The sequence below is a fragment of the Arachis hypogaea genome, chromosome 6, assembly GCF_003086295.3.
Source record: "Arachis hypogaea cultivar Tifrunner chromosome 6, arahy.Tifrunner.gnm2.J5K5, whole genome shotgun sequence".
Lineage (NCBI taxonomy): Eukaryota > Viridiplantae > Streptophyta > Magnoliopsida > Fabales > Fabaceae > Arachis > Arachis hypogaea.
Genome location: NC_092041.1, coordinates 80,723,404 through 80,745,725, shown reverse-complemented (window position 1 = coordinate 80,745,725; position 22,322 = coordinate 80,723,404). Strand labels below are relative to the sequence as shown.

At 29.3% G+C, this 22,322-nt stretch overlaps 1 protein-coding gene across 1 annotated transcript; it reads left to right on the top strand.

The window, feature by feature from the left end:
- The first annotated feature begins 19,269 nt into the window (after window positions 1-19,269).
- On the top strand, window positions 19,270-21,552 carry LOC112696769 (cytochrome P450 CYP94D108). The gene has a single exon (XM_025749633.3). The coding sequence runs from the start codon at window positions 19,743-19,745 to the stop codon at window positions 21,276-21,278; it is 1,536 nt and encodes a 511-aa protein (XP_025605418.1). The 5' UTR covers window positions 19,270-19,742; the 3' UTR covers window positions 21,279-21,552.
- The last annotated feature ends 770 nt before the right edge of the window (window positions 21,553-22,322 follow it).

Genomic DNA, 22,322 nt, shown 5'->3' with positions numbered 1-22,322 from the left:
CTGAACTATCTCTGTGTGGGTCAACAAGTTTCAAATCCAGCAATAGCTACCCACAAGTTGACAAGTGAATCCATAATCAACTCTTCCAAGGGAACGTCAACATAACTCATCAATTTCTTGAGCAACAATAGGAGATATAGAGGCAGAAAGAGCCACAGAGAGCTCAACATAATAAGGAGGAGGAGGATCACAATAATGATCATTGAGGTGGTGGAGTTCCTTTCTTACTTATCTTTCAATTTCCCCTATGCTTATGTTTGTATTTCTATTTTTTGTTTCAATTTCTGTTAATTGCATGATATCTATTTTAGTTGGTTTTTATTTTATGTTGTTTCATGTATTGTCCTCTAAGCACTTTTCAAAAAAAAGAGAAAAGAGAAGCAGTGTTATTGAATTAAGAGTTGATTTAACAAAAGCCTTATCACCACAAATATGGTGGTCCTTACTTGTGATTATAATTCCATAGAAAAGAATAATACACAGATGGCCTTGGATAAAAGGGAATGTTGATTCTTGATGAACAAGGATTCAGTGAAGTGTATGAGATCTTCGAAAACAAACACAAGATTGGTCATTGAATCAAAATAATTGAGCAAGAAAAAAAAAGAAAAATAAAAATATTAAAAGAAAATATAGGTTGCAGAGCTCTAAGCATCAATAGCTAAAATCCAATTATGTGCATGTGGTGTCAATTGTCTAATGAAAGGCTTGAGTAATTAGATCCGAGGGGTGCCTCATCATCTGGTAACTTGGACCAACTAATCCGGGATTATTGATAAAAAAATATACTATAGAAGCCACCTTAAAACAAGACATTTAGCAGTATAAACAGGCTCTAGGCATCGATGTTTGGGAATTCAAAGCAAAAGTTATATGCTTGTGGTGCAACCGTGTTAAGGAGAAGCTTAAGCAATCAGATCCGCGGGGTGCCTCATCACCCGGTAACTTAGACCAACTGGTCTAGGATTATCGATCAAAAGCTCACCATCAAGAGCTGCCTTGAGACAGAGTACTTAGAGTTGTCAACCGAAAAAGCTCTCTGTTTAAGATAAAATAACTCAAGGATTAGTCAAAGCTCAAAGGAAGAGAGATTTCATAACATCATCTGAATCCAAGTTTTGTTAAGATATGCAGTATTTCCAAGATTTCAAGGAGCAGTGAAAAAGAAAGAACCACTCATGATCACAATGTTACTAAGCCTCACTGACCAGGCAGACATGAGCTTTCAATAAGAATTCAACCAATAATCAAACCCACTTCAAAATTTTTTGTTTGGTTTACTTGAGGACAAGCAACACTTTAAGTTTGGTATTGTGATGCATGAGCATCATGAGTATCTTTTTTCATTATTCTTGTGATGATTTATTGATTTCTAAGAGGAATTAGGTGATTTATACTTCAATCGATGCTACTTTGAGTTGTTGTGGTCTTTTGATTATTATAGATAGAATTGGATAAAGATTTGGTAAGAATTAAGGAGGAGAAAAGCCAAAGAGGTTGCTCTCTAGACTCCTGAAAAGGAGAAAAGCCAGTGGCATTAGAAAGCTAACATTCGAAACTTCAAAATTATATACATATGTCTATAGTGGACATTGAGTAGGCATATGCGCGAGTCTGAACGCGTGCCTCATTTAATGCAGCACATGACTCGTGATTTTGAGCCCATTTTGGGCCCAATCCAACTCATTTGTGATGCTATTGAACCAAGGATTTAATGGGGATGAAGGAAGTTGTCATAGTTTAGGTTTTTATTATGTTTTAGGACAATTCCAGAGAGAGAAGTTCCAACTTCCCTCTAGAATTTAAGGTTTCTTAGTTTAATTTCTCCTTAGATTTAGGTTTTAATCTTGTTTTAGTTTAGTTTTCTTTATACTTTCTTGTTCTATCTTCTTAATTTACTTAGCTTTTATTGTTAGTTTCTTGTTTTATGTTATTTTAGTTTCATGAACTCTTGTGAATTTTGGTTTTCTATTAATGCAATTTTGATGTTTTTCATGTTATTGATGCTTACTTGAGTTATCTTCATTGTTTTCTTGAGTTTGGTAGTTATAGCTTTTATAATTCATGCAATTTATGATGTTTTGTTTATATGCTCTCTAAGTGTTTGATAAAATGCCTCTTTCAGTTATTGAGTAGTTTTTCACACTCTTGGCTTGGGATTGAGGACTTAGGTGACCTTGAGTCATTAATGTCTAATATTGATTGGTGATTTAAGATTGTTAGTTGATTTTGTTTTCAGTAACACTAGTCTTTCACTAAGCTGATTAGTGAGTTGGCTAGGATTTGTGGATTAAGATCAATTATACCTATTTGACTTACCCTCGATGTTAGGATTGACTAAATGGTTTTAATTCTTCATAATTGCGATGTTTGTGGTCAATGACTAGGATAGAAAAGTTTGAATCTCAACCCTTGCCAAGACCTTTTTTTACCATTTGAATTTCCTTTCCTTTGTTTAATTGCTTTGAGTTTAATTGCATTTTCTTTACTTTTATATTTTTTTTAATACTTGTTTATTGTTATCAATCCCCATTTTCCATAGCCAATGATATGCACACCTTACTGCAATTCTTTGGGAGAACGACTCGGGACTTAAAACTCCTGGTTTTATTGATTTGAATTATGACAATCATTTAAACTTTGATTGGGTCATTTATTGGTTTGGAACTATATTATTGACGAAGCAATTCTTTTTGAGAAATTCTAAACCGACGTTTGGCCTCCGTCAAGTTTTTGGCACTATTGTCGGAGAGTTGTAAATGTGTATGATATTATTGGTTATTGTCAATATGTGCATATGTGAATAGCTTTCTCTTCGATTGTTTTCTTGTTTTTGTTAGTAGTTAGGAGTTTGTTTTCTTTTGTTTCTTGATATCTTTTGTTTTTATTTTCTCTCTTTTCTATGAATTCTTATCCATTTGGTTCCGAGTTTGGTTATAACTATGTTGCAGGAATTGAAAACTTCAATGATGGTTTGTACTATAGGATTGGAAATCAATCGAGGGAGGAGCCACATTCTTGTGGACGATCTTCATCGTATCCATATCAACTTACTCCGTCGTACAATGATTGCAACCCACCCCCATGATGTACACCAATCCAATGGTTAAGTCTTCTTATGGTTTTCAACCTCAACCACCATACACCCATGAACCACCTACTTAACATTACTCTCAACCATACTCACAAACCGCATCTTACCACCAACCACCGCTATATGATCCTAACTCATATCCACCATACCACCAACCATATGCACCTCAAGAATAACCATATAACCCACACTTAGAACCACCACCTCCATATATACCACCTCAATATTCTCACCAATATGAACCACCTTCGAATTATGAAACCTTTCTCCCAAATAATAAACCCTCTTTTTTACCTCAATATGAAGTTCTCCAACCATTTATTCAAGAACAACAAGAGCTTCGAGCTTTTCTCCAAGAGTAAGAAGAATTTCGAAAGATGCAAGGAAAATTTGTGGCTACCTTAGTCGAAGTGATGAACTGCTTAGTCCTAATGCGCTCATGCAATCAAGGTATTCCCATTGACAAATATAGAAGATCACTGAACAGCGTAGTGAGGATGAGAACATGGAGCCTCAAGGGAAAAAGAGGAGTTGAAGCATGAATCGTAACAAGAGGATGAATTTGAGATAATTGAACTGGAACGAATGGTTGAAGATTTGAGAGAAGTTGAGTAAGAGACAAGTTGCATTATTGAAGAAGATCTCACACCAACTAACGATTTCATGGATTTATTTGAGCCTTCCTTCATTGAATTTGAAATGGATATTGGCGTAGACTTTACGCAACTGCCGAGATATAACTCGAGTGGTGGGAAAGAGCTAGAAGAGGTTGGTTAGAAAGAAGATGAATATGAGGAATCTTGTCAAGAGGTGGAGATTGAAGAATCTTATCAAGTGGTAGAAGTTCTTCAAAGGGGACGAACGGGAGTGGAAATTCCTTTATCGAGACCATTGGAGACCTCTCTTCCTAGGTCACCATCCATTCCTTCATTTAAGTGGGTAAAACTCTTATCCTTAAACTTTATTATCCCGCTTGAATATGGTTTGCTTGAAATGGATGGTTAGATTAGAGATCTTTGTGGATTTAAGAGCAAAAGAGAGATGATTCATGGTTAAAAATATCATTCTAGGTTCATTAAGGTTAAATCTTCGAAGCTTGGTTTCCATGGTTGGTGTAATGATCAATTTAATGGATTTCGGGGGGTGTTTGGGTGCTTTGATGAGACTTCAAAAGTTTGGTCACTCAATTGGAAGCTTCAAGATCAACAAAGAAGGGTATTGACAAACAAAGTTTGGGACCCTGGTATATACTTCAACAATCAACCATCTTGGGGTCTTACTACTTGTTTGGGATTTCTTGAAAACTTGGTGCGCACAATTTGGAATTTCTGAGACCATTGGAAGATCAAGCATTGGTGGGGATTTATGGAGGAATTCAAGCATAAGCCGCCTTGACGAGAACCTCATCAACCATCCAACTTAAGGACGATAAATAAAAGTACTAGGTGGGAGACACACCACCATGGCAAAACCTTCTAAACTTTGCTTATTTTTATCATTCTTATAAATATTTTTCTTAGTTATTAGCTTGATTTGATAGATTTTTATTTTGAATTGCATGGTTGAATGGATGACATAGTTTTTAGAAATTAAAAATATTGTTAATTTGGAGTTTATTTTTTTTTAGAATGTAAATAATAAGTTAAGAAGCATTGTTTATGCTTGAGTTGTTAAAAAAAACTCTTTTTATTAGTTTTTTCTTAATTTGATTATCTATTTTTGTTACATTTCTTAAGTTTTTGGTTAATTTACTTAATTTGGAGTTTAAGTTTAGTTTTAAAATGTTAAAATCTACTTAATACTAAAACTGGGTTTTTTCCCAACTAATAAAAGTGAGGTGTCGATTCCTCATGAATCCATTTTCCCACCAAAATGAATGCACTATTTTCTATTCTAAATTTATTTTATAAAAATATTTTTATTATAATTATACTATAATTAGCATTTAAGTAATAATGCATAATTATACTCATTTAGAAAAATATCTTTATTATAGTTATATAAAATTAATATTTAATGCATTATTAAACTACTTATCAATTATCAATCGAAAATATTTGTAATCATTTTAATAATAATAATAATAATAATAATAATAATAATAATAATATGATAATTATATGATAATGGCACCAGTTATTAATAACCAATTTGTATTTTTCTAAATAAATTTATTTTAGAAAAATATCTTTATTATAATTATATTACAATATTATAATTAATATTTAATGAATAATGCATAATTATACTAATTTAAGAAAATATCTTTATTATCTATCTATTCTAATATATAAAAATCAGATATTTGCACTTAATGATGAAACTGGTGTAATATGCTCTTAAGGTGTTTCCTGATTTATTTCATTTAATTCGTTAAAGAAAATCAATTATAATTAATTAATTATATCAATTAATTAATTTGATTAGACATTCAAATCTCACCATTTATTATAATTTATATGAATTGATTAATTATAATTAATTATATCAATTAATTAATTTAGTTAATTATATTAGTTATTTGATTTGATCGGAGTAAATATCAAATTATTTAATAAATAATAAATATAATAACGAAATATATGAATTAATTTAATTAGTTTATTTTTTACAATACCATCTATTTATATAAGATCAAATATTTTTTACTTATTCACTCTCTTTTCTCTCTCTCTCTTCCTCCCTCCCTCCGTCCCCCCCCCCTCTCTCTTCCTCTCTCTCTCTCTTTCTCTCGTGTTTAGGATACAATTTTTGTAATTTATTTTTTTCTTTTATCTTTATTTATATATTTTATTTTTTTATATTTTTAAAATTTTTTGTTTATTTTAATTGCTTATTATTAGGCGCATGCTTTATATATACATACACACACACACACACACACATATATATATATATTGTCTTTTTTTGTGATTCACAATTAATATATACATTGTTCGTGTATGTGGTTTATATGTTAATGTTTTTATTGATTCTCTTTATTATTATTTTTTTGTGTGTCTCTTTGTTGCTCTTTATTTTAATTATATTCAATGATTTCTCTGTATTGATACTCTTTTTATTTGAATTATCATAATAATTTAGAGTGTATGTTGTGACCCATGTGATATTCGTTAATTTAGTATATCTTTTTAAATGGTTTATGTTATAATGTGTTTAAAGAGTTGACTTAAAATTATAATATGATATATAAATTTATAATAGGATTTATAGTATGCTAAAATATTAGGACATTATCATATAGATATTTTTTATTTATCTATTAGATTCAACTATATAACTATATAGGATCTTGAAAATTATGCAATTATGTAATTAGTTATTTTTTTCATACAATTATTGTATTGATTATTTATATTAGTGAGACTACTTTTATTATTAATATTTATAAATATGCTATTATTTATATAATTGATTGAATCATCATATTCGTTTAAATTTAATTCTATTGATTTAATTATTCAATGTGCTATTTCTATTTTTAAAGAATTTTTTAAATATTATTTAAAAATTCTAATAATATAATAATAATAATTAAAAAAGATAGAACAAAAATTTTTTAATGTGAAAATAAGACAAAAAATAAATTGATTTAATAAATTTTTCAGAATATATATATTTTTTATAGATAATTATTGTAAGGTATAAAAAATTATTAAATTCTAACAATAATTATTATAATTAAAAATAATGTCAATATAAATGATAAACAAATAAACCATACCAAATATAACAACTTAAAAGGGTTACTTTTAAAAGAATATAGTTTTTGATATTTAATTTTTTATTATTTATTAAAAAAAGCATAATTACTTAATGATATTTATGTTTTAAATTCACTATGTATGCAATTTTATTCTTCTTTATTTGACAAAATTGTACTCATAATGGTAATTCTTCTAATGGTGTAAATGCGGATAATTATATTTTTACTTTTTGATATAATCGATATATTATTAATAATGAATAGTAATTAACTCCTCATATTTTTAATCAAAACATTTTGATGATAGTTTCTATTTATAGATATTAATGGATGATTGTTTTTTTAAAAATAAAATGTATTATAATTTTAGGTTATTTCATATTTAATAATAATACTTGATTATTTCTTTAAAAATAAATTGCATTATAATTTTAGTTTATTTCACAATAATAATTAATGTTCAAAATATTGAATTATTCTAATTTTTTTATTTTATATCGTTAGTAGTTAATCCCAAATTAAAAAGATTATGCTGAATTGTTGAATAATTCAAGTATAACCGGAGTTAATTTAGTTTATTTGTTTATTAATATAATTGATTGAAAGCATAAATGATAAATAAGACAAGCAAATAATTAAAAAAATATAATGTTAGTAATTACTTAAAATAGATAACAAAACAAGTTATAGGGTATTACTTTATTTAAATTATTAATAATTAAAAAAATAAAAGGTCAGTAATTATTTTTAAAATAGACATTAAATTTAGTTTTATGGTACTAATTTATTTGAGTTAATAAAATTTTATAATTTTTAAATTTATATCTACTCAATTTATGTATTTTATTTTATTCTACTTTAACAAAAAATTGAGACGTGCATTTTTAATTATTTATCTAGAAAGTATAGCGAAATGAGTTATATATATTATAATTAATTATCGATAATTGATATCAATTATTTTATTGTATTAATTTGTAAGATGAATAACGTATAATAAATATTATGAAATTAGTTATAATAAATTAATAATTAATAAATAAAAAACTAAAAGGAACTTTTTTATTACTTTTTAATGGCTACACATTTTTATAATTTCATTTTTCCTTTATCTCTTTCTTTCACATTTAGTTCTTTTGATTTATTAAACTAAATCAATTATACTAATTATTTTTATTAACTAATTAAGTATTTTTTTAATAGATTATTATAACTGTATCTTTAGATCATAGGTTAAAATATTATGAAAAAATATTTTATAAAAGTTGTTGAAAAATAAATATTTTTAAAATGTGTCCTTAAAACACAAATTAACTAAATTATTTTTCAATTTAATGTGTTTGATTTATTCAATTGTATTAATTATAACTAATAAATTATGTAATTTGATTTGATTAGGATAAATATTTCATCATTTAATATTTTATTTGATTCATTAAATTACATTAATTAATTATAACTTCAAATATTTAATTTAATTAGAGTAAATATCAAATTATTTTAAATTTTGTTTGATTCATTAAACCAAATTAATTATAACTAATTTATTATTTAATTTGATTGAGATAAATATTAAATTATTTAATAAATAATATATAAAGCAAAGAAATAAATGAAATCAATTAATTCAACTTATTATCTTATTATTTTATATATCTCTTTTCTCTTTCTCTATTTTATACTTCACGTAATTTATAATTTTTTATTTTTGTTTACTATCTTAATTTTGCTAATTTTTTTATGATTTTTTTACATTAATTCTTTTTTAATTTTTTTGATTAATAATTTTTAAAGGTATTATTATTTTATTTAAAGATAATTTAAATTTTTTGTAATATTTTTATAAAAGTTGATTAATAGGTTCTTTTTTTCAAATATTTTTTTGAAATTTTTTTAATAAGATCGTATTTTGATTTTTCTTTTTCATCCTTTGTATTAATTAATTATATTAATATTCTATTGTAATACATTTTTTATCTACTTCACACATTATCTTTTCTATCTTCTTTTACTTTTTTTAATTACTCTTTTTACTTTATTTTTAATTATTTATTTTACTTTTACTTCTCATATATAGATTTATTATATTTTATTACAGGTTCTTTTTGAATTTAAGTGATTTTTTAGGTTATATTTTACAATTGATGCTTTTATTTTGTTTAGTGTATTTTTTTAGTGTGTTTAAGATAATAATCTGTAAATATATATTCTATTATATAAAAATTAAATTTATGCATTTAATAATAAAACTGTCGTGGCATCACTGGCATATTTTTTATGGTGTTTTTCGATTTATTTTTTTTAACTCATTAAATTCAATTTATTATAATAAATTAATTATATCAACTAATTGATTTGATTAATTATTTAAACATCATACAATTTATTATCATTTTCATCAATCAATTAATTGTAATTCAAATTGAATGATTATTTTGTTACGAAATTATTATTTCTTAATTTATTTATGGGCAATACATATATTAATTATAATCGTAAATTAAGCTATTTTACATTAAATAACTTATATAATGGTCATCTCATTTATTATCATAAATATTGAACTAAATAAGTCATTATTACTTTTAATTTAGAATTAAATGAGAATAAAACCAAAGATACTATTTTATTTGGCCTTTAGAGTTTAATGGGTGTCACACTCAAATATAAATAGTAACTTCCGGATTTTGGTTTCCAACACATCAAAGCCATCTCCGTAACTCTTTTTCTATAAAAGGAATTGCGATTCAACTCTGTCAGGGACACAGAAGGTTTTTAAAGAATAAGGGAATGGTTTGAATTTGCATGAATTCTAAATGTTTGAACTTACGATTTTGTTTCAGTTGGTTGCCGTTACGAGAATGACTCTAATCTATACGTGTCTAAGGACTAGAATAAATTAAATATTATTTAAGTAATTTATTTCTAATATTAGTATTTGATTAAATTAGTTTTAGAGAAATTTAAATTGTTGACTCAATTTATATATTACGACTATTCTTTTTTAATATATTATTTTTACATTTTTTAACATAAAATTTCTTTTTTTCTGATTTTTAAGTTTATTTTCTTTCTTGGATATATGTATCACCTTTTTTTTCTTATTTTATATTTTAGATTAGTAATGTAATTATTAAAAAATGTATTTAAAAAAATATATTAAAACATCACTATTTTTTTAAAAAAAGAAAGATACGTGAAAAAAAGAAAAACAAAAAATCAAAACATCACTATTAAAAAACTATTAATATGCGTATAAATGGGGTTGGGATTGAGTAATATATATGGATATAAAAAATAAAAAATTATTACACGATTGTAGAATAAAAAATAATTATATATATATATATAATGAAATAATTATAACAAAAAATAATTAATATATGTGATTTAAATATTTTTAATAATCGGTAACATAGAGTTTGACAAAATATAATTCATATTTTTTTATTTATGTATATATATAGAATTATTTATGTATATTAGGATATTTATATATATTAAGAAGAACTAACTTAATATATATATATATATATATATATATATATAATTATTTAAGAAAATTAATATACAAGGTTATGAAAAGTTTCATCCAAATTTGACAAGAACAAGACGACTTACATAGAAATGGTTCTCATGGATAATAAAATAAGTTGATTATTTTCTATGATTCTTTCAAGTGATGCTAGGTCCATTTTATAAATATTTTTTGTTCATATTTTAACTTTTATTTGATAAGTAAACCCTTACACAAATCAAAGACGGTGTGATTTTATAGATTTATAAGTGCTAATAGTCTTTATATTTAATTTGTTTTATAGTGTGATAATAGCCAATATATTTGTTGGTAGATTTAACTATTATTATATTATTTATAATCACATTCAGTATATACGTATGATTTATTAAAAAATAGATTATTAAAACCGATTAATAACTATTTTAAAATTAATCCAATTAACACTAAATTAAAAAAAATAATACATAACATGTTATTTTTATATTAATCAAATTATTATAATTTAAATTAATTTTTAAAAAAATAATTTAAAATTACAATTTTAACCGTGTATTGCACGGATAATTACACTTGTTTAGGTTAGAAAATCCAGTTTTTAAGATTAATTGGTTATTGCTTTAAAAAAAAGATTTTGTGCGTACGCACTCAAAGTTCAAACCAAGGTTACGAAAACCGAACCGGCCAATAAACCGGTGAGGCAACTGGTTTACTGGTTCAATGATTCGATTGGGGTTCCATCGGTTTAATTAAATATTAAATAAAATTATTAAAAAATTAATATATAATTTTAAATATTTAAATTCAATAATTTCTAAGTCAAAAAATTTTAATATGAAAATAATTTTAGAGTTATACTTCAACATGAGACTAAAAAGTATTATACCTCAAAATTTGATATTAGTAATTTTTTTAAAAAATTTATTAATAAGGTTTGGTTGACTAATGTATACTAGTTAAACACGGACAAAATTACAACTGCACAATTATAAGAACTCATAACAATGAACCAAAAATTAGAGAGATAAGCACGGTGGATACAATTTGTTCTTAATGCATAATATAATTTTTTTTCTACAATGAAACCAGAAGCACTAATAAATTTTTTCTCCCCTGATTGGTTAGCTGCTAAACTCTAAACATGTTAAGAAACCAAACTAGTGAACCTCTAATACAGCAGCTTTAGGAATGTAACAATATAATCGGCAACAACAGCAGATCCCAGGTAATAGAATGTGGTGGTGTACTGGTGTCCTCATTGACAATTTGGAATACATCAATTTCAACTTCTAAATGGACCTTCTTCTTCCCAAGCTTCTATTCTAACTTTAACCCGTTCACCAACAAAGTGAATATATTTCCACTTGAGCCTATATCGTTTTGTAACCAATTTACTCTTTTCTTCTTGGCCAAGTTTTCTAAAGGCATTTGCCACTCGTCTGACCGTATCTTCATCAGGTTTTACCTGCAACTCCTCCATGTTTACAAAATATCTAACTTATAAACATGATAGCTCCATGTCAAAGCATAGAAGAATTTACCTTATAATTGCTGAACAGCTTGCATCAAGGTATAGTAAGATTGATAGTACAATAAAAATATATCTCAATCATCTTTTTTGGCAAATGATGATGATCATATAATGTGACCATTCTAGAAAACAATCTCTTTGAAACAAAACGTGTGTGAGCATGTACAATCATATTCCACAATGCCATGATTGATTGAATTGGGTGAGAAATTTGCCATGGCTAAAGAAGCTGATCCGAATCCAAAATTCTGAAATCTAAATTACAAATTACATATAAAATCCAAAATCCAAAATCCAACCTTTAGAATGATTAATTCATATAATTCAGAATTCAAATCAAGAACACAGACTAATAAACAAATAAATAATTCAGCAACCAAAATCATGAAGCATCAACTCATTTCATCATGAACAAATTCTGAACAGATATCAAATCATGAACAGTAACTCAAACAAAATTTTTTTGATGACCTCATCATGAATCCAGATAACAAATCATGAACAGATACCAAATCATGAATCCAGATAACAAAACATGAACACAGCTAACAAAACATGAACACATACTTAACAAATCATGAACAGAAAAATTATAAAATCAAGCACAGATAATAAATCATGAACAAATCGCAAGCTAATAAATCATAAAATCAATCACAAAAAATCAGAAGGCAGCGAGGTGGAAAGAGGAGGCGATGATTAAATAGGAGGCGAGGTGGAAGGCAGAGTATTACCGGCGGCGAGTAAGGGCGACGATGGAGGAGGCGAGCTCGGCGACGACGATGGAGGAGAGGAGCTCGGCGACGACGAATAGGGGCTGTGGGATGTGGGATGCGGTGGCGATGGCGGTGGGATGCGCTGGTGGCTATGCGACGGCGAAGAGGGGCTGCTCCATCGTAGGTGGCTATGCGACGGTGGGTCTGCCTGTGGTGGCTATGGTGTCTCTTGGGAGAGTGTGAGAGTTGAGAGTTGAGACTGAGATTAGGGTTCGTGGTTTCGTGCGTTTAGCTTCTCTTGTTTTCTTTTTTTTTATTTTACCTTCAAAACGACGCCGTTTTGAAGTTTTATCCAAACCAAAAACCGCTAAAAAATCGAACAGTTCTTCCTTTGGATTGAATTGAATTGCTGAAAATTGCTGCTGAATTCGTTTGGGCTGAAAGCATTGAAATTGTTGATTTGCTATAACTGCTGCTAGAATTGTTTGGAAATTGTTTGACTGTATTCATGATTTGCTGTTTTGTTGCTGAATTGCTGGAAATTTGTTATTGAGATTGGTTGAAAGTTGTTTGATTGTGTGGAGATGCGCTATTTTACTGGCGGTTTTGATGAATTTTTTATGCTGAAATTGACGGAATAATGTTTGATTGTTGCATGTTTGATTGTTTGGAATCGTTTTGATTATTTAGATATTTGTTAATTCACTACGTTAAGGTTGTTATTGCTGAAAACTTGCTGCTGTTAGTTGGATTTAAAGTGGAATTAGGATTCTCTGGTGTTAGTTTGTACATAATTAATCATGATTATGCTTCTTGAGTTTGAATCTCATTTGGTTTGGACTGGATTGACTGATATTGCTGCTGAATTATTGAGATATATTGCTGATTTCTGTATAATTGATGCTGATTTTGTGAATGGATGTTGAAAAAAATGCTTGGCTGTGTTATTTGAGTTGTTTGATGCATTTGCACACCTAGTGTTCGATAAAATTCCTTAAAGAGTTTTAAATAGAATTTTGGTTCAATTCTTAGAAATCAATGCTTGCTTTCACATTATTATTGTTATTATGCATTGATGTGAATGTGAGGATCTCTAATTGACCAAAATTTTTGAATTTTTGAATGATTGAGGCCTTGGTCTAATGGTACAAGATTAATTATATTGGTCCTAGGTAACCCAACTATGTCAACTTTGTATGCTCTTTTGGTTAATTGGTTTTGGGTTATAATAGGAATGCTTTTCAATTCTTGGAATTAATCTTGTGTTATTGATTATAGGAAGTACATTGGTGTTGAACTTGTTCCTCTTACTTTGCTTGAACATTGTTCTTGTTTAATTCATACACTGTTGTTTGTGATACGAATCTATGACTATTTTGGATTTTGAATTGCATGTTGTAGCTACCATATGATTTAGAATGTTTAACTTTGTTTGGCATAATTCATTAGGTCTAATTTGTGATGGTGGATTGCTTGAGATGCTAACATTTGTATTAATTGAGTTTTTGGTGTGTATGTAATCGTATCATTTCATTTTGTTTTTTTTTTAATTGAATTTCAATCACTACATATCATAATACTAAAACTCTTCTTTTATACAGTCTTTCACCATTACATCAATTTTGAGATTGCCTAAGTGTTAATTGAGCTTCTTGTTGCTTGTTTACTTATTTTTAGCTTGTAAATGTTTTGAAAATCACTTTAGGCATACTAATTGAGTTGAATTTGAACTTTGATTGAAATAATGTGGCATAGTGCTTTCAATTCTACAATGTGGATATTCTAAACCGCCGGCAAACTTAGAATTTACACATTGCTTTTCTTCATGTCACAAACGCATCAATTTAACTCATTTTAGTGTACTCAACCTCACTTTCTTGTTTAAGTGTTGCTTTGGCTTCATTGCTTCTACATTTAATATTTAATTTGCAGTCAATTAAGCACCTTTTGCTTTCAATTCTCTTTTACTTTTTTAGGATGAGTCATTGTAAACAACAAGGAAAGCTGATGAAGCAAGGCGATGGACATGGATACGGAAGATACCCTATAAAAAGCATGCTTAGTGAAGCACAAGCCCCTTTGGTCTTAGTTAGTGCATAGAGGACTGTGCGACATTCAAGTGTGGGGGAGGTTTTGAGCGAAAATTTTGTTTGTAAAGACACTTTTTCCAAACACCTTCACATTTCATTTTTGACTACTATGTTTTTTAGATTTTCTGTTAGCTATTTGGTTACTTTGAATTCTCTTTTAGTAGTTGCATTTTATTTTGGTTTGTGTATAACTTTGTTATCTTTTCTAGTTTTACTTTTTGTTAATTGCATTTTATTTTGGTTTGTACACAACTTAGATATCTATTCTAACTTTAATATATTTTCTTCTCTTAATATGGTCTGTACATATATCGCTTTATCTTTTAGTTGTGATTGGATAATGTGAATAATAGGACCTAGTTTATTTTTCTTTTTGCACGTGATGATTTGGATTGATAGAGAATAGGGAAAGGACTTAGAAATTTTTGCTTTTCATCCAACCACATCATAATACATATACATAAGCTTAGTTAAAATAATTAATTTTTAAGATAATTTTCTTATAGGGTAACCCATTGATTTGAGTTAAATTTTTTATTGAACTTGCTTGAAAAACATTGTAGAACATAGATTAGAGCTAGAACATACAATCAAGTGAGATTTGAACTCTAATGTGTGGTTGCATTATATTAACCACTATTTTATTCTTATGTGTGTTATTTTCTTTCTATGATTGTAATTTTTTATTTGTTAATTATTTATGTCTAATATTTTTTGTATGAATGCATTTATATAATTGAGACCTTTATTTTATCAGAATTCATTACCTAAATAGCCTTACCCTTTCTATTTACCATTGTTATTCAATTTTGAGCCTTTTTAATCCCGTTTTGTTTTAATGTTTAGCACAACACCACTCTTAAGTGAAAAACAATATATGTTTTAAATTTAGATATTTGATTAGCTTAGGTTAGTGAGTGTGTATCATCTAAGTGTGGGGGAATGGAGTTTGAGAATATGGGTAGAAAGTAAAATGGGTATTTTGGATTTTTGTTAAAATTTTGGGGATTAGGTACATATTCATACATTTAATGCTTAAATCATATGCATTAATCTCTTGTGTATATATTATGTTTCAAAAGAAAAGAAAAGAAAAAAAAATAAAAAAGGGGACAAATGTTACCCTAAAAGTAAAGTTGAAAAAAAATATAATACAAGTGATGTGAATTGAAAAGAATGTATGTGTAGAAAAAAATGAATAATTGATAGCTAGATTTTGTATTAGAGTTGAATAGGTTGTCATAGGTTTGATGGGAGTTTAAGTTAATCAAAGATTGAATTTCAAGTCCACTTAGCCAAATACAATTCTACCTGAATCTTAGCTCCATTATTATCCTTGAAAAGTTCTCATGATACTTGCACGCATACATTGCCAATTTTAATTCACTTTTCTTTCATTTGATACCTTGATATATTTGAGTAATTTAAGGTTTTGAAGGAAATGATGACTTGAAGCAGTGGAAGAAAAGCACGTAAAGTGGAAGAATTCATGAAAAAATGAAGGATTTGCAAAGTTGTCAATCCTGACATTTTCACACTAAATTGATCATAACTTAAGTTACAAATGTCCAAATGAGGCAATTTCAGTGGCATTAGAAAGCTAACATCCGAGGTTTCAAAATGATATTCATATGCCTATAGCGGACATTGAGTTTGAGTGTGTGTGTGTGTACGCAGACAATAGTGCGTACGCACACGCCTAAACGCGTGCCTCATTTAATGCAGCACGTGACTCATGATTTTTAGCCCATTTTGGGTCCAATCAAACTCATTTCTAATGCTATTGAACCAAAAATTGAAGAGGGATGAAAGTAGTATAGTTTAGATTTTTTAGTTTAATTTCTCCTTAGATTTAGTTTTTAATCTCGTTTTAGTTTAGTTTTCTATATTTTTTCTTATTCTATCCTCTTAATTCACTTAGCTTTTACTGTTAGTTTCTTATTTTATGCTATTTTACTTTCATGAACACTTGTGAATTTGGTTTTCTATTAATGGAATCTTGATGTTTTTCATGTTATTGATACTTACTTGAGTTATCTTCATTGTTTTGTTGAGTTTGGTAGTTATAACTTTTATAATTCATACAATTTATGATGTTTTATTTATATGCCCTCTAAGTGTGTGATAAAATGCTTCTTTTAGTTATTGAGTATTTTTTCACACTCTTGGCTTGGGATTGAGTACTTAGGTGGCCTTAAATCATTGATGTCCAATATTGATTGGTGATTTAGGGTTGTTAGTTGATTTTGTTTCTACTAACACTAGTCTTTCACTAAACTAATTAATGAGTTGGCTAGAATTTGTGGATTAAGATCAATTATGTCTATTTGACTTACATTCGATGTTAGAGTTAATTAAATGGGATTATTTCTTCATAATTGCCACGTTTGTGGTCAATGACTAGAATAGAAAATTTTAACTCTCAACCCTTGTCAAGACTTTTTTTTTGCCATTTGAATTTTCTTTTCTTTGATTAATTGCTTTGAGTTTAATTGTCTTTTCTTTACCTTTTTGTCTTTCAAATTCTTGTTTATTATTATCAATTCCCATTTTCCATAGCCAATGATGTGCACACCTCACTGCAATTCTATAGGAGAACGACTCGGGACTTAAAAGTTCCAATTTTTATTAATTTAAATTGAGATAATTATTTAAATTTTGATTAGGATCATTTGTTGGTTTTACTCTATTATTGACAAAGAAATTCTTTTTTGAAAAATTCTAAACCAACGTTTGGCCTTCGTCAAAAAGCTTGAAATGGCGTTGGATGATATTAAGGTGGCGTTCAACGCCGTCTATTACGTGAAGTCCACAATCTGAGAAATCCTCACCGTTAATGATAAAAATTCCTTGGGATTTAACGGAGAAAAGATACATTCATTGCGAATCGAATTTTTAAATTGAAAATTGAGATTTACTTTTAAAAAAAGGAGATTAAAGACTCAGCACGAGGATCTCTTCACCTTCGTTCAGTTTTCGTTTATCACAAACATTAGGATTTTAATTTTTCTACACTATAAGCAATTAAATTTTCATTGTATAGGTTTGGCTCTCTATTTATTTTGATAGATTAATATTATTGTTCTTCTATTTTGATTAATGCACTGAAATTTAATTTAAAAATTGAGTTTCGTTCTTCATCTTAAGGGTTAAAGTGTATTAGAAAATAATTTTTATCTAAATTGAATTCCTCTATTATCTTAAAGGTTAAAATAACTTCGTTGTTTCATTCTTCATTTTACCAGAGGAACATGTGTTTTAGGGCCCCTACAAAAAATGCTACAAGTGATGCTAGAGACTAGTTCTGAGATGATGTCGGTAGACTTGTACCTAGATGGTAGAATAATTGTAGGATAGATAGTCCTTATTTTTTAGACTTTGCCTTAATTTTAAAGTCTTTTGAGGGATAAAATTTGATATTTTCTTTAATTAGTTCGAATACCAGATTAGGAGTTTGTTGCATGAACTATGTATTTAGAAAATATTTATGTGTATATGTGCGTGTATTAACAAGTCAAACAAGTCCATTCAAACTAACTCTGCAACGACTGCTTACGTAGTTGGTGAAGACATCTGTGACAACGCTCGACGCTTCTAATAGTAGTCGGCGGGGTTGTGTGTGTATTAACAAGTCAGTCAAGTCCGTTCAAACTAACTCTGCGACGACTACCTGCGTGGTTGGTGGAGACATATGTGATGATGCTCCACGTCTCCAGTGGTGGTCGGCAGGACCGCGCAAGTCCAACGGTGGTCGGTAGCATTTGGTGAACGTGGTAGCAGTAGCCGTTAGATAAGAACAACAACTACATGTATAATCACTAATCAATTAGGATTTGTGTGATTATTATTTTACTATGTATTATTAATAAAATTAAAATAAAATTAGATTAATTTGTTAGAATAATTTTTTAGGTCAATTCTATGGTGTCTATGAGTTTTTGTCTAAATTTTGCCTAATTTATTTTTTGTAATAAATTTTAATTTTTTAAAAATTATTTATTTTTATATTTTTTAAATTAAATAATAATTTTAAACCTTTTTTAGTAAATAAATACCACTTTTTAAATACTATAACATTGACTATTTTTTTTATGTTGGACTGAATTTGTACTTAATTGACTTTAGTTGACTACCCCTCTAATTATTTTCTAGTAGAGTTTATTTTAATACTTCATCAACAATCCAACGACAATTCATGAATCCCTGTAGTACCTCCTTGTTTTAGTCAACACAACCAATAGAAATCATGCGGTAGACTTGGTTCATCGAAAACACACAAGATAATAAATACAATAATAATATAATAATATCTATATGAATATCGAAATTAAACTTACTTTTTTTTAATTTTTATTAAAAATATTATTTTTATATCAAAATTCTTTATCAAAATTAATTATTATATAATTTAATTTATTTTTAATATAAATTTTATATTTTAATATTTATTTTATATTATTACTTAATTTTTTAATTATCAATTTTTGTATGCATGTATATTTTTATTTCATCACAACGTACACACATGCCACGTGTGTGCTTTTTAATTTAAATATGAAAACAAAATTGATATTGGATTCGGTTATAAAAAAAAATGCTTTACAACATTGCGGTGTCAGTGGAACAGAATTCGAATCCTACGAGTTCTCTTTCATTAAACAGACGGTCTGAGTCCTCTTTCATAAAAAAGAAAAAGCAATTACAAGCAACAAGAAGAGTCTAATTTTCATCTTCAGAAATTCAAATTTTAACTACTATGCGATTTGTTATGCAAAATTTTAAAATAAAAAAATTCACATATAGTCCGTGCTTTTCTATCTCATACTAACAAAAGTTGTCCCAAATATTTGTCTTCTACCCCATGAAACCATACCACCGCAGAACACACAAGCCTTCCATATTAAAAAATTTGAGCCCCATGCGTGTTAGCGTGCACTTATATTATCCACTTGTGCAGCATTGCCTGTGTCCACCTATAAAGCCACTAATATTGATCGTGCCAGAACAAAAAACTACAAACACTGATATACACACCCCACAAGCCTTATCATTACTTCTTCAATTCATTCTCTTTAGATATTCAAATCCATGGAACTTTTCTCAACCCAAACCCTTCTTCTCTTCCTCTCCTTTCTCACCTTTCTCTACCTCCACAACCGAAATCCCAAAACTAGACCCCCGGGCTTCAAAGCCTACCCTCTCGTGGGCTCACTTCCTGACTTCCTCCTCAACCGCCATCGCTTCCTCGACTGGACCACAGACGTCCTCCGCAACTGCCCCACCCACTCCGCCGTCTTCCGCCGCCCCGGTAAGGTCCACGGTATCATCACAGCCAACCCAGACAACGTCGAGCACATCCTCAAGACCAATTTCCATAACTACCCTAAGGGTGAACGCTTCAACTACCTCCTCCGAGACTTCCTCGGTCAAGGAATCTTCAACTCCGACGGCGATCTCTGGAAACTTCAACGCAAAACTGCAAGCTACGAGTTCAACACCAAATCGCTTCGAAACTTCGCCATCCAAAACGTCACCGTCGAGATCCAAACGAGGCTCATTCCGTTGCTCCAAAGAGCTTCCAAATCTGAATCCGTCCTCGACTTGCAGGACGTTCTTGAGCGATTCGCGTTTGACAACATTTGCAAGCTAGCCTTCAACGTCGACCCGGCCTGCCTAGACGGAGGCTCTGGCGATGCCGCGGTCGGCGCTGAATTCATGCGCGCGTTCGAGGACGCCGCCACACTCAGCTCCGGGAGGTTTATGAGCGTATTTGGGTGGGTATGGGAGCTCAAGAAGTTTCTCAACGTTGGAAGTGAAAGGAAGCTTAGGGAATCAATCTGCACCGTACACGCGTTCGCTGATAATATCATACGGTCCAGAATGGAAGCAAAGGACCCCCACAACGATGACATGGACCTTTTATCGCGGTTCATGGCCAAAGAGGAGAACTCCCCTGAGTTTCTACGCGATATTGTTATAAGCTTCATTTTGGCGGGGCGCGATACAACGTCATCTGCGCTGAGTTGGTTCTTTTGGATTCTCTCTTCAAGGCCTGACGTCAAGGATAAGATAATCAAAGAAATCGAAACCGTTCGTGCGTCGTGCGAAAAGCGTGATTACGGGGAGGCATCTTTTGGGTACGAAGAGTTGAAGGAGTTAAAGTACTTACACGCCGCGATTACGGAATCAATGAGGTTGTACCCTCCCGTTCATGTCGACACGATGGCGTGCTTGAACGACGACGTTTTGCCGGATGGTACAGGGATTAAGAAGAATTGGTTTGTGACTTATCATACTTACGCGATGGGGAGGATGGAGAGTATTTGGGGGAGTGATTGCGTAGAATTTAAACCGGAAAGGTGGTTTGATGAGGAGGGTGGGGTTTTTCGAACCGAAAGCCCGTTTAGGTATCCGGTTTTTCATGCCGGAGCGAGGATGTGTTTGGGAAAGGAGATGGCTTATATTCAAATGAAGTCTATTGTGGCAGCTGCCATGGAGAGGTTTGAGATCGACGCTGTGGATAAGGACACGTGTCCGGAGCAACATATGTCATTGACTTTGAGGATCAAAGGTGGGTTGCCAGTGCGAGTGAGGCCAAGGGAGTGCGTGATGTCAACTGCCTGAGGAAATAATTCATTACTTAACGCTAAACATAGATATTTTAGTCAAGCACATGTAGAGGGAAGGAATCCTGTCCCGAACATGTAAAATGGTCGTAGCTAGGTGTTGGGGGAAAATAAATAAGTTCTGTGCTTGAAGTAGAAAGTTGTTTTATGGGACTCATCGAAAATGTCATATCGATAAGGAGGTGAATTTTGATTGATAAGGATTCATAGAAGAAAAATGAAATAATCGAAAAAATAAAAAATTGATAAATGAAGTTAATTGATGGTAGTTATTCGTATTGTGCAAAAGAGTAGAAATAGTTATTCAAAGATTAATGCATGTAGGAGTTATATTTGAATTTGATTTGTGAAAGACTTTTATAAATAGGTGAATGTTCGAAAAAAGAAAGTTAGAATCTCATATTAAAAAATACTTTTGCAGATTCACATTCACAGCAAATTTTTGAATCTGTTCAGAATTTTTTTTATAGGATTTTTTCTATGTCTTTTAAATTTTTTTTTAAATTCTTGTCATATTTACTTTTCTTGTAAATTTATCTTTTAAGTAATTTTATTTTTTCAATCTTCTTTTAAGATAGATTTAGCATTTGTATTTGATTTCAAAAGTCCTTCAATCTCATTAAAGATAGTTTACTATTTTATTTAAATTTAATGTTATTTATTTTAATTTCAGTCATTTTATTTTTAAATTTAATGTTATTTTATTCAATTGAGAGAACCTTTGATGTACTTTCAAAAATTAATACTCACAAAAGAAATAGATTTTGCTCCCAAATCATTAAATATCAAACTACTTAGATTTGCTAATGATATAGGACTATAGGAAGTGTAGGGATTCACATAATAATTAATGGGATAAACAAATGTCACCTCATTGTTTTCAATTTAATTGGAATTAGGTACATGGAATAATAATTATTCTCTACATACAAATCATTTTATCATACAAGTTATTTTATCCTAAATCACCCTCACACGTACGACTTAAACAAGTATATTCCACACGCCTCTTAATTTCATAGATTTTTCAATCAACGCACAA

Coding starts and splice junctions, on each gene's coding strand:
- LOC112696769 (XM_025749633.3), top strand. CDS start 19,743: ATGGAACTTTTCTCAACCCAAACCCTTCTTCTCTTCCTCTCCTTTCTC.